General features: G+C 43.2%; 1 protein-coding gene across 7 annotated transcripts in view; it reads right to left on the reverse strand.

The window, feature by feature from the left end:
* Positions 1 to 14,348, reverse strand: part of PAPLN (papilin, proteoglycan like sulfated glycoprotein) — a 330,912-nt gene that overhangs the window by 45,606 nt on the left and 270,958 nt on the right. For all 7 annotated transcript variants that reach the window (XM_069208926.1, XM_069208930.1, XM_069208925.1 and 4 more), the window contains 3 exons: positions 11,304 to 11,460; positions 6,465 to 6,554; positions 4,449 to 4,560 (listed from right to left, as the gene is read on the reverse strand). In XM_069208926.1, coding sequence (XP_069065027.1) covers positions 4,449 to 4,560; positions 6,465 to 6,554; positions 11,304 to 11,460 — 359 coding nt within the window. The remainder of the gene's footprint in view (positions 1 to 4,448; positions 4,561 to 6,464; positions 6,555 to 11,303; positions 11,461 to 14,348) is intronic.

Consider the following 14,348-nt stretch of genomic DNA (forward strand, 5'->3'; position numbering starts at 1 on the left):
TTTTGTGGAGATGTCCTCATATTTGTCAGCATGAAGAATACAAAATCATAACCGGTGGGAAAGGCACTGGGGCCCTGTCGGAAGCTGTAAGTCATCCTGGCAAAAGGGGGAAGACCTTTGCATACGTCTAAGGTGGACAGTGCAAGGCCAAGTGGGCACAGCTTCCACGTAATTTGCATACTCATAGCAATTTAAAGAGAGAACCTTGTATTCTAGGGCAGGGTTCTGCAAAGTTGATCCTGGAGAGTCGGATCCATGCCAGATTTTTAGCATATCCACATTTAGAAAAATGTAGATTTCTGAAACATCTTTTTTTTATAAATGTGGATATGCTAAAAATCTGGCATGGACCCGGCTCTCCAGGACTGACTTTGTGGAACCCTGTTCTAGGGGAAGGAGGCCACCATCCTTTGGGGCCCACCACAATAAATTTTAGAGGGAGGCCATGCGGCCCCCTCCTCCCCAGGACAATTCAGCCTGGGTACCCCATCTACTGGGTCCCACCACTATTCAATGGACGAGGTGGCCCGCAGCCCCCCTCCCAAGGCCGAATTTGGCCCCAGGAATCCCATACCCTGGGGCCCATCACGATTCAATGGGGGGCTGTGTGGCCCCCTTCCCTCTGCCACCACTCGCCCTCCACTAGCCGGTTTCAGCCCCGGGGACCCCATCACCCAGGGCCCACCACTATTTAACAGGGCAGGGGGAAAAAGAGCTCCCAAGTCACAGCAAACAGCTATGTCCCGTGGGGTGGGCACTCCGGGACATAGTAGGAGCTGGCCCTGGGGAGTGGTGGACTCCAGGGCCATTATTGACTCCATTAGGGGGCCACGTGGCCCCCCTACAACCTTTAATTTAGCCCTGGGTAGGTGGTGGTCGCCGGGGCCCACAACAGACCCTCTTTATCAAGCTAAATCAGCTCTGGGAAGGGGTGGTCCACTGGGCTGTGGTGGGCTGTGTGACCCCTCACTTAATTGCAATCAATTGCCCCACCGGAGGTGGTGGGCCCCCCGCATAGATTTCATATTCAGCCCTTGGCATGTGGCGGTCCCCGGGGATGTGGAAGAGGCCGTATGGGCCTCCCCATTACAAATACACATTTTGCCCCGGGGAGGTGGCAGTCACCGGGGCTGTGGGGGTAGGCCGCACAGTCCCCCCTCATGAATTTTATATTTAGCCCTTTGGAGGTGGCGGTCACCAGGGCTGTGGGGAAGGCCATACTGGCCTCCCCCATTACAAATACACATTTTGCCCCGGGGAGGAGGTGGTACCCTGGATATTTTAACATCATTGTCCCAGGAGGTGGTGGTCACCAGGACTAATATAAGTATTGGAAAGAGGGCCCATGCACTCCCCTTCTTTTTTCACCCCCGCAATGCTTCCGGGACCTAGCCCACCCTGGGGCAAAAATTAAAGAAAGCGCAAGAGACTGTGCTTGCTTTTATTTTTTAAAAATCATGGTGACATTTGTGGCTCTGCCATAATGGGGGAGGGTTCCCGAGGACCCCTGCACCACAGCTGGAGGGGTAGGTTAACAATACCATTCCCCCTTTTAATTTTTTTCCCAGACTCGGCTAAAGCTGAGTCTCAAAATGGCTGCTAACATTTCCTGGGTGAAGTGTTGGCAGCCAATCAGATCTCTGCACGAGATATGGAGTATTTGCGAAGCCCTCGCACCTCCAGCTATCTATATTTAGTTTTCTTTTAATATTTCAAAAACTACTGAGCAAATTTACACTAAACAACAAAAAGGCATCCTGCGCGACATAAAGCTACCTTTCTGCAAAATGTTGTGCAATTTTGTCCAGCAGTTCGGGCTGTAGTCGTGTTCCAAATCCCATGGGAAACTATAATGGGAAACCCACCTTTTTCTCGCCCCCTGCTTGACAGATCGCCCCGAAACTTCCCCTGTACAACAAGATTCTCATTAACACTTTTTGGGAAACTTTTGTAAAGATTCGTCAAACGGCGCCAAAGATATAGGCAAGTCAAAATACACTTTTTCTATGGAAACATAGTTCTAAATATAAATACCTACTGGTGACCACCAGTAGGTTTCATTCATATATGTATATGTATATATATATATGTATATGTGTATATATATATATATATATATATATATATATATATGTATATATATATATATATATATGTATATATATATATATATATGTGTGTATATATATATATATATATGTGTGTATATATATATATATATATGTGTGTATATATATATATATATATGTGTGTATATATATATATATATATATATCTATATATATATATATATATATATATATATCTATATATATATATATATATATATATTTGCACTGTGTGATGATAACATCTGCTATAATAAAACTAAACTTAGCTAGCTTAAATTAGTAGTGTAAGTGGATTAACGCAACAATGATCCTCCAGCATTTGGTGAGACGAGTTGACCGACAAAATGTATGTCCCAGAAAAGATATACACATATTTTGGAGCTTATTTGCCCATGTGTACTAGGAAGGAGCAAAAAGCAAAAACGGTAATGGAGTTGCACTCTTTCACCATATCACAATGAATGTCCCATCTAGCTGCCTAGTCAACAGAAACTTTGTTTGCGCTTGTAAGCTTATATTTAAATACTGCATTTCAACATGTTGAACACAGCTACCATTCAACACCCTGTAAGGTTCTCAGGATGATGATGATACAGGCCAACTCACTCAGGGCCATATTTATACTTTTTGACGCACAACTGCGCCAACGCAGTTCTGCGTCAAAAATGTTACCACCGGCTAACGCCATTCTAACGCACCATGCGGACTGGCCTGAGTAAAAAAAAATGACGCACACCAGGCAGCGCCGTCGTAGGGGACAATGGGGGTTGTGCGTCAAAAAGGGGTGCGCGTCAGTCTGAGGCAAAAATCAGGCCTCAAACCGGACTCGTGCCATTTTGTTTGACGCACAACCCCCATGACTCCTGTCTTAGCAAAGACAGGAGTCATGCCCCCTTGCCCAATGGCCATGCCAAGGGGACTTCTGTCCCCTGGGCATGGTCATTTGGCATAGTGGCATGTAGGGGGGCCCAAATTAGGCCCCCCTGTGCCACTTAAAAAAAACTTTAAAAAATACTTACCTAAACTTACCTGGGATGGGTCCCCCCATCCATGGGTGTCCTCCAGGGGTGGGCGAGGGTGGCAGGGGGTGTCCCTGAGGGCATGGGAGGGCACCTCTGGACTCCTTCCGAGCCCACAGATCCCTTAACGCCTGCTCTGAACCAGGCGTTAAAAAACGGCGCACATCAGGCTGTGTGCTGTTTTTTAAGGCCCACCCCCTCCTGTGTGTCAAAATGACGCTGGGGTATAAATAAGGCGCACAGGCCTTAAAGTCATTTTTTGGAAGGAAAGGCCTACCTTGCATATCATTAACGCAAGGCAGTTTCCCGCTTCCAAAAAATCACGCACATGGGGGAATTCTGACGTCTGCGGGGTCGGGCGTCAATGTTTAAGTATGGGGCAAGGTTTGCAATTTTTGACGCACATTCAGCGCAAACAGAGTATAAATATGCCCCTCAGTGCAAGGTATTTTTGCGGTCCGAAATGGCAGAATTCACAGAATCAAGCTGTTTTCAGCCAAAAAAATACTTTTTCGTATGAATGGAGCATAAATTGATATTCAGTAACATGTTACCGAATCACAATTTGTGTTTACTCATTCAATATATGGAAGGGGCGTGTTTAGGGCGTCCCTTCCAAATACCAAATTGCATTGCTATATATGAATGTTTTGTGTTTGAATAACGGTGGCAAAACACTAATTTTTTGCAGACAGCTCAAAGGTGGTGGTAACTATCCACAAATGGGAAGAGGTCCTTTTCTCCTTTGTGGATGTTATAACAATTGCTCTAAGAGGACGTGACCACTACCTTGTTTTAAAAAATGTAACTTAAATGCTTAATCTCATTTTTTGATACACATCCTGTTTATAAGGAAAATGAGCTGCATTTTAAAAAAAATGGCTTTATTGAAAAACGATCACAGATATGGTGACCTGCTGTGGTCAGCAGACCACCATATCTGTGATGGCTGCAATTCCTAATGGGTCGGAAATCGTGACAGACCTGTATAATATTCATGAGGTAGGTTGGTTTGCTACCCATTAAGAATCATTATTTAACACTTGTGTATTTTTGTACATTACGAATGACAGTTTCCTAATTGTGAATCGCTAAGATTCGCAATTAGGAGATCGCAATGCGTACATTCTGTACATATGGTTGTCAGTTTGAAGTGAAAACATGGCGGAGATATGCAGAGATAATGATGCAGGCCTTGGACAGAAGGCGTGTGGCATAGCTTCATCTTGACTTTTTATGTGTTTATCATTTTACAGTATGTTTCATGATAGCAGTTTTGTAGGTTTCTAGGCTCTTCTGATTTTTCCGTTAATCCTACCTGGTGCGTCTGCAGCGAGCGTTCTCATGGCGAGAGTCGTGCCCGTCACGTCGGTTAGGGAGGAAGTTAGAGTCTTCCTCTGGACGGTCCTGGTTGCCGGGTCCTCTTGGATCTGTTCTTTCATCGGGTGTTGTATTGGAAGGGGAGGAATGAAGAGGAACAGCTTCAGTGGCACGTCAGCACTTATATGTACCAATTAGATAGGGGTCATCGAGGTAACTCTCAGGCTAGGAATAATGTCCTACTTTTGGAGATTTATTTTCAGTAACATTTTGATAACACGTGTTATTCTGTAGAGTGTAGATAACTCACCACATTATATTTCCAAAAGGAAATGTTTAAGAGCCCTATTCACAAATCGTTATCTATGAGTAACTGTGTCTGATTTCTGTCCTAGGTTTGAATTACAAGAGGATACAAAGGTTTGATCCATCCTACAAAGGTTTTTGCTTTTCCTTAACTGGGGAAAATATTCAGGCTTTTCCAGACTTTGGCTGAGAGGACCTAGGTTTGAGAGCGCCTAATTAAAAAACAAATGTTACATTCTGGAAAAGGGTACTACAGAATCATTTTTGTGCCTAATCCAAATTGTATTTGTAAATAGGCTGCTAAATATTTATGTTCTTTTTTTAAATAGTGACTAGCACACACCTCCCCAGCTAAGCAACCTGTCCTGTGTTAAATACTAGTATCACCCGGAAGTAGACTAGCTAACATTACTAGAAGTGAGTCATGTTCCTACCTATCAGGGTATGTCCATGTCTGTAGCATTCAGGCAGTGAGCCTCTTGTTGGTGTTTTACAGCGGTTCTTCTATTGGACAAAGGGCACTTAAGGTACTTGTATGTGATGTCACACTACGGTAAATTCAAGAAGATGGTAGAGTTCTGTAGATGGAGTATCATGGTGTCTAGCAAAGGTCTAAACACCTTGTGTGCAATGCAAAGAAGGTAAATGAACTAGTCTTATCAAGTAAGTAATAAGAATTATAGACAGCTCAGCCTGCACCCTGCAGCTCACAGCAGACAACAACCTGGTTCCCCTAGCTGCCTACCTGTGCTGCACAGATTCTATTAAGCAAGCAAGGGGACAGGAGGTGTGTCCCATCCACCAGCTGAAGGCGTCAACAAGCGTGAGTGTGTGCTGAGAGTCAGAGGTGCCTGCCGATCCACCTGCCGGATGCTGGGAACACGTGTTCCCGTGCAGAAATTAACATGCCAGGGATGGCACGAAGCAGGAACACGAGATCAAATGGTTTGGTGTTGAAGTGTTCAGGGGTGGTGTTGCAATGTAGCAGAAAGCAAAAGCACAGTCCTCCAACCCAGCACAATAGAATATTGAGGGACAAAATATTGAAATATAAGTGCATATAGACAAATATCTATTTACTATTGCTAACCTCTACCAACCTCTGCCAACCATCTACGTAACTTCCTGATATTGGTACCACACAGGTACATATATGTGAAGGTAGGTATTGAAAATCTAGACTTACCTGTCAATATTTTTTTCTCAATATTGTGCCCTAGATATTTGATACTCTTGATATTTTGACTTTGATACTAAGTATGCACACCACCCAGCATGCCTAGAACAAGTAATCTAGCAAAAGGCAGGAAAAACAGAAGTTAGGGCTAGTAAGGAAACTTTTAAATCATGGACATCGATTCGCCACAAGATGAGGGGTAGCTAAAGGAACATCGTTGACTGTTTGGCCCTCCAATGACATCACAGGATATGGGAAATGGCAAACAGTGGAAGTTACAGATGCTAAACAGGGCTCTTGGGGGACCCTTTACTTTCTGTTGCTACCATGGTCTCCTAACCCTGAGACAACAGCAGTGTCAGGGGGACCCCAATGTATGCCAGGGGTAGCATCTGATACTCCTAATTGACATAAATGTTTTGAGTGCAGCCTTTTTTTACTCTGCCTTTTTGTAAAAATTAAATGACATCAAAAAACAAAAGAAAATAATTTCCAATGGAAATAATAAAATAATGTTAATCTGTCAATAACCTGTTGAGGAGGGGTTATCCGGCCTGTAGCGAGTTAGAGAGAACTGCTCAGTGTTGTCGTAGCCGTGGGTATCTTGCATACTGGGTACACCTGTAAAGACAACGAATATAACATCATTCCCTGCCCCAGGTTGTAAACAGTAACATGTAAGGAGCTTTGTGATGGGCGGTAGGATTGTACCAAGGAATATTGAGGTGTGGTTTATCAAGGTACACTAATATCATCAACAGAATATCGTGGGACAAAATCTCGAAAGATAAGCGCATATAGAGAAAGTGTAGGTTTACTGTTCTTAATGCCACATTTATGCACCTTGACAATATGAATACACTCAAAAGCACAAAGGTACATGTTTGTGGGGTCATTTATAGAAAATATATACTTGCTTATCTTCCAAAATTTTGTACTTATGTATTGTGTCCACAATATTTGGTGCCATTGAAATTCCTGCCTCGATAATACGAGGGCACACCCTTAGGTAGAGGCACTAATAGACAATGCAAAGTGTCATTGCAGAAGACTCCTGCTGACACTGCTGGAGTGAGAGGGAACACGTGCTGCTTCTTCTGTCAATTCCACTGAGCCTTGTTGGTATCAGAGAGTATTCGATATATCTCAGAAGGTGATGTGACCAGAAAGGTAAATTTTTGGCTATTGAACTAGTAGTTTGCATTTCTTGTAGTGGCTACATACCATGGCCATTTCGTATATTGAACATCATTTCATCTCCCTCAAAGAGTACCCTTTGCAAACAAATCTAAGAACACATAGAATTGGGAGGCCCCAGTAAATATGTTACTAGTAAAACGAAAGTAGAACTATCTGTCCATTTATCATACTCTCACGGCAAAGATCTCAACCTCGACCATCTCTCCCTCCTCATTAATCCGCTTGACTCATGGGGTTCTTAGAGCGTGACTCGGGCACCTTACCATGCGGCTGTGGATGATGTACAACAGCGGTAGAAGGTAAGCAAGGGACAGAAACACTGTACTGGACCAGAAGGCACATTCCAAGACTTTGTAAAGGCCAGGCCCCACTTAAACAACTTAGGCCCATATTTATACTTTTTGACGCAAACAAGCGTGGGCGCTGGTTTGCGTCAAACATTTTACCACCGGCTAACGCCATTCCTACACGCCATGCGGGCACCTTATTTAAGGAATAACGTTAGCTGGCGTAGGGGAAAATGGGGGTTGTGCGTCAAAAAATGGTGCAAGTCCGGTTTGAGGCAAAAATCATGCCTCAAACCGGACTTGCGCCATTTTTTGACACACAACCCCCATTGAAATGACTCCTGTCTTTGCAAAGACAGGAGTCATGCCCCCTTGCCCAATGGCCATGCCCAGGGGCCTTCTGTCCCCTGGGCATGGTCATTGGGCACAGTGGCATGCAGGTGGGCCCCCTATGCCACTTTAAAAAAATTAAAAAAATACTTACCTCAACTTACCTGGGATGGGTCCCCCCATCCACCCATGGGTGTCCTTCAGGGGTGGGCGAGGGTGGCAGGGAAGGGCACCATGGAAGTGAGCCCACAGGTCCCTTAACACCTGCCCTCACCCAGGCGTTAAAAAACAGCGTACATCAGGCTGTGCGCCGTTTTTTAAGGCCCGCCCCCTCCTGTGCGTCAAAATGACGCAGGAGTATAAATAAGGCGCACAGGCCTTACAGTCATTTTTTGGGCGGGAACGCCTACCTTGCATGTCATTAACGCAAGGCAGTGTCCCGCATCCAAAAAATGACGCACACAGAGGAAGTTTGATGTCCACGGGCTCGGGCGTCAAAGTTGAAATATGGTGCACAGTTTGCACCGAATGTGCGTCATACTTTTGGACGCACGTTCGGCGCAAACAAAGTAGAAATATGCCCCTTAGTTGCAAGTGAATTTACAGTGCAAGAATGTTAACAAAGAAGCTTGAATCCCTAACCTTGTACAGGCAAAACTTTCTGTCTGAGGTGGAACTCCTGAACAACCCTCAGGTAACACTCAGATTGCATCTGATCACAAAAGGTGTTAGACGGGGTCACTCGCTGCCCAGCAACATGTCATACTCAGAGGTCCCACCTCAAACCTGGAATTGGAGACTGCACAACAATGGAGAATTTCAGTTCAGGGTTCATAACCCCAGAGGGCTCAAATAAACAGATCGCAGGCAGAAAGGAAACATTGCGTGCAGTTCTGTAGATAGCTTAACAATTAACGATTAAAATAATGATTATTGTTAGAATAATTACAAAGGGTGATTAAAAAGTAACCTATTGTGAACATGTGATATATACGGATTAATAACAGCATGAATAAAAATAACACTAACAATCAAAACTAAATAATGTAGCACATTAAGAGCAAATTAAATAAGGATGCCACATGAACACAACATAATACATACACAGCATAATAATGACAACAAAACACTAACAATAACAGTACTTGTTATAATAAGTATTGTGTTACTATTATGGATTGGACACACTGGAAGTCTGTGAATGCTTATTCCTACTACTATTGTTCTTATTACTATTATTACTATTTCTATTATTATTGTTATTATTATTACTATTGCTATTATTTTCATCATTATTATTATTATTGTTATTGTGTTGATGATGATCATCATCATCCATCATCCATCATCCATCATAGTATTCCCAGTCCCAAGGAGAATATTCAGGTAGGTACCCTCAATAAACATATCAACATATAATGTAAACAGATATGCCATTGGGAAGGGTAAAGTGCAGGGACATTGCAAGTAAAAATGCTGGCTAGTATTCCCTTATCAATACCAATATAGCCTTAGAGCTCCTGTAGCGGACTACAACAGCCATTAAAGGCCTGCTCCAGCGTTTGGAGAGGGCCTTTAACAAGGGAGCGGGACTTTAATTGCCGGCATAGCCCAGCTACGAAGGGCTATAAGGCTATTAGAACATTCTGCCACTAGAGGGCAGAATGTTCTAATAAATAAAACAAAGGCCTCGGAGCTGGTGGGGATTTATATCCCCTCGGGCTCCGTGAGGCCTTTGTTCACAGCTGTTGCTGTGAACAAAGAACATTGGAATGTTGGCGCTGCAGGCTTTTCCCGGCCAGTAAAAGCCCGGAGCACTCCATCGTCTGCAAGGGAGCTCCCAACATTCCAATGTCCTAATTTATTTAGTATAGAGACAAAAATGCAATCAATATGTAACTCCACGAGAGCCAGTCTGTCCAACCCATAGCAGTACCACAGCATTACACTGGAGGGGCCTCTAAAAGTCCAGATCACCCCATAGCACCTGCAGAGCTGTATTAGACATGAGCTTCCCACACTTCTCAGGGAACATACTCCTCTCCTGAGTGGACCCAGTTCAGGTAATACGAAAGTAGAGCTAAAGTGCACCAATCTAAATACCATTTCACAGTCCCTATGTACACAGGACAATTAATAAGAAGAAACCTTTGTTTTGTTTGATCCTGCTGGCCAGGCAGTAGACATTTATTATCGATTAAGGATACCCCTTCCAACCTGACAGATTGGGAGCGGGCAGTGAAACGTGATCCTATGATGCCTATGTATTGATTTCTCGAAACTCAATGTTATAATTGCAGTACGAAGATTAGTTGGCTGGTCTATAAATGTATGTGCTGCATTTCTGTATGATTTCGCCCTCATTTACACAGCTTTCGGGGAAGTACACTCTAAAGAACCCACTGTACACAAAAGTGGTCACCGGGTGACTCTTGAGTCTAAGGGCTTTTCTTACCGGAATAGATAAGAGTGACCATAGGGATAAAACAAATCACACAGTGCCAAATTTAGCAACAGCGTAAGCCAAGTTTGCATCACAAAAGAGACAAACTGGCACAAAGTATTGATTTTTGGATTTTATTTCCAGAGCAAAACATGTTTTGTACTGAAGAATATCCCAATAGTAACGCAAAGTTGTGCTTTGTGCTATTTCGTGTTAGGGTGTGCTTCCCATGGGTGGTAGATGGGAATTCTTGTGTAACCACCGATAGGTTCTAAAGCAAACCCCTATCCACTAAAAAAAGGTATATAGGCATTTTATGTGCATCTCACATAGAAAGCTATGAAAGCGTTATATTATGTCGAAGCATAGTATTTTGTGCTGGAAGGCTCTAGTATTAATGCAAAGGCTATGCTTGGCATCACGCACAAACCCTTGAACTATGGTGCAAGGTGTGTGCGCATTGGCACAAGGCAGCTCCTAGAGCACCAGTACAAGGACAGAGAAACAGTGCAATTTCTTAGCAGATATGGTGCTGAACTGCTCTCTCCATTTCACAAAATGTAGAGCAGTAACTTTGGTTGAATTATTTGAAAATTTGGCTTATAATATTTCCAGGACACATATAGAAAGTAGCAGCACAATCACCCATGCATCATATGTTCGGTGTGTACATTTTATTTGTACAGGGACACATGAATGGACATGCAAGGCCTGGAATATGACTATTGTTACTTTACTAACCTCACCCCTCACTACTACCCCTCAGCATTGTAAAGCACCTAACAAGCATCTCAAAGTGATAAAAATATCTGTAATAAAGAGAAATTAAAGAATACCATGAATGGACCTACACATGTTACATATGCATTACTTACTCCAAATCCTCGAGCAAACCTATGTGAATGAGCAAACATCTCAGAACTTCCCAGCATCTCCTGGTGTAACCTACACTCTGGTGAAATGGCCACATTTGCCCTGTCTTTTCTGACTCAGTAATAAAAAGCCAACAGATATGAACTGCAGGACTCCACAGCTGTCAATCAATATTGGATCTAATGCAGACATCACATTAAGCCTCCTCCTTCCACACAACCGTTCTTGAGGACTTACTCTGGCGCTGGTAGCAGGGCTGGGTATTGCAACTCTCAATCATGGAGGGAATCTGCGGCTCCTGGACCTCGCATCTCTCAGGACTGTAGAAATTTCTGTCACTATCCGCGCAGATTACCTGGCGCTTCCTGATACCTGAATTGCAGCTTTTCGAACACTGAAATGGAACGGATGCCACAGTCACCAACAACATACAGACAGATTTAACTTATGGTTTTGGCATGAACTAAACCACTGGTAAACTGCTTCAGTACAAATATATTTGTACCCACTGTCGGTGATATATAGAGGACATGTAATAGGCATCTATGTACTATGGTCCAATAATGCCAGCCAAAGGTTCTTGCCACATACCAATAAGCCATGATGCCAAAGGCTGAGACTTTTGTAAATGTCACCGGAGCAACAGGACATTGTTAGTGACCCATACCATACTTGTGACTATTTACCTGTTTTATTGCATAACAATTAATAACAAAAGGATGGAAAGTCCTCATTCATGGGAAAGGTATTCCTTTGTAAATTCTGAGAAATTATTCTTGGGTATGACATCATTGCTGTGAATAATGGGTTTTGAGACCTTTTCTACTCGTGCAATAATGATAGCTAAACTTAAAACACCATAAGTTATTATGATTGAAGTCAGAATGCATTGACTCTGTAGTTGTAAAAGCTATTAATTTGTGTTTGGAATGTGTATAAAAGAATAATACTAAATAAGCTTTGGCCATATTTTTGTACCGTAATGAATAAGCTAGAACTTCACCGACAAAAAAAATCAAATAAAATGGATCATCAGCAACTTATCAATGCCTGTCTTTGTTTGTAGTTGGCTTGATATTAAAGATCAACAAGTTGATGTTTTGGTCACAACTCCATTCATTTCTTTAATAAATAGATGGAAATAAGGTTATTGAACTCTAAAGACATCTCCATAGTTAATCAACAACAGACAAGAATACAACACAAACTACATATAAATATGGCAATCCACCAAGGCCCATTGGCAACATCTACTGGTTAGCTATTGCTATATAAACCATCACTACTTCAGACTAGCACTATATAGAGGCCACTACATAAAGTACAGGTACCAATATATAGAGGGCACTACATAGACCACAAGTACATTATATACAGGTTTGTATATAATGTAATTAGCCAGTACATTGTCTATAAACCTTAATCAATCTAATCCTACTACCGTCCTCTCCAAACCCTACCTTTAAGTCTAACTCCAACAGGGGTTGTGGCTCTAACGAACCCATTCCCCCACAGCATCTACAACCTGGGAATATCACCAATCAGCACCAGCCTAACCCTCATCCTCACACCTCCATCACGTTCGCCACTTTCCCAGATGAATGGAAACTTGCAGGCACCAATGCCCTCCTCAAGAAGTCCACAGCCAAAATGAATCACACAAGCAACTTCTGACCCATCTCCCTGCTTCCCTATCCAGCCAAAGTGATCGAGAAGGCCATGAACAAGCAACTCACAAACCACCTCGAATGTCACCATCTTTTAGACAACACAATCAGGATTCAGAAAGAACCACAGCACCGAATCAGCACTCATTGCGGCCACTGATGACATCTGAATCATGCTGGACTGAGGAGAAATAGCAGCCCTCATCTTGCTCGATCACTCTGCGATCTCTGACACTGTCTCCCATAACACCTTTATCAGAAGACTCCACAAGATTGGCATACAAGGATCTGCGCTCAAATGGATCTGTTCCTTCCTCACAGGAATAAACAATGGGTCAGACTGCCACCCTTCACATCCAAGACCAAGAAATGTATATGCAGATTCCCCCATGGATCGTTCCTCAGACCCACCCTTTTCAACACATACACGACATCGCTCACCAACACCATCTGTTCACAAGACAACACCATTATCTCCTATGTAGATGTCACCCAACTCATCCTCTCTCTGATGGACAAAATAACCACAGAATGGATGCAAATCAACAGGACGAAAGTACTGCTCTTCTAGTGGCCGTCAGAGCTAGGACCAACACCCACACACCACGTAAGAAATCTAGGGATCATCCTAAACTAGCTCAACATGACGGCTCAAGTCAACACAGTGTGAACCTCCTGTTTCCACATCCTACACATGCTGCAAAACATCTTCAAATGGTTGCTTCAGAACACCAGACAGACAGTCTCACCACAAGCAGGCTGGACTACAGCAACACTTTCTATGCCGGAATCTCCAAACAACTCCTAAACAGATTCCAGACAATCCAAAACACTGCTGTAAGACTCATACTCAACCTCCCACACTACACCCACATCACACCACACCTCAGGAAAATTAATTGGCTCCTCATTCACAAGCGCAGTCAATTCAAACTCCTCATGCACACACACAAAATCCCACACAACACAGGACCAGAAAACCTGAACAGCAGCATACACTTTCACCAACCCACCAGACACCTAAGCTTTCCCTCACTCACACACATTCCCAGCAAAAGCAGAACTGGAGGTCGCTCATTCTCCTACATTGCATCCAAGGCAATGACCTCTCTCAACACACAAGAGCCCCCCCCTCAATTCTTAAGTTCTGCAGGAAACTGAAGACCTACCTCTTTGTATAAGCATCTTGGGGGCTGCAAACCTACACACGTGTCCAAGCGCCTTGATACCCTCTTGGGTGATTGGCGTGATATGCATATCAACATAACATAAGCCAACACATAACACCCTAATTCTAATACTTACACTCGCCTTACCTTTGCTCGGTGCCTAACCATAACCTTAAATATAAATCCATCCCTCATTTGAAACCTAATCCTAAATCTTACCATAACCCTAACCCTACACCTACTCCTAAACCAGGCCTCAGTTCTTATCCTAACACTAACCCTATTTCTGAAGCTAACTCTAACCATAAATATGACACCTAACACCTCCCCCTTTAATGAATCATAAAACTAACCCTCAATGTATCCATAAACAGTAGTCCTAAACTTTAGCCTAAACCAAACCTAATGCACACACTAACCATAAACAAAACACTTATCCTAACCCA

The sequence above is a fragment of the Pleurodeles waltl genome, chromosome 9 (genome assembly GCF_031143425.1).
Source record: "Pleurodeles waltl isolate 20211129_DDA chromosome 9, aPleWal1.hap1.20221129, whole genome shotgun sequence".
NCBI lineage: Eukaryota > Metazoa > Chordata > Amphibia > Caudata > Salamandridae > Pleurodeles > Pleurodeles waltl.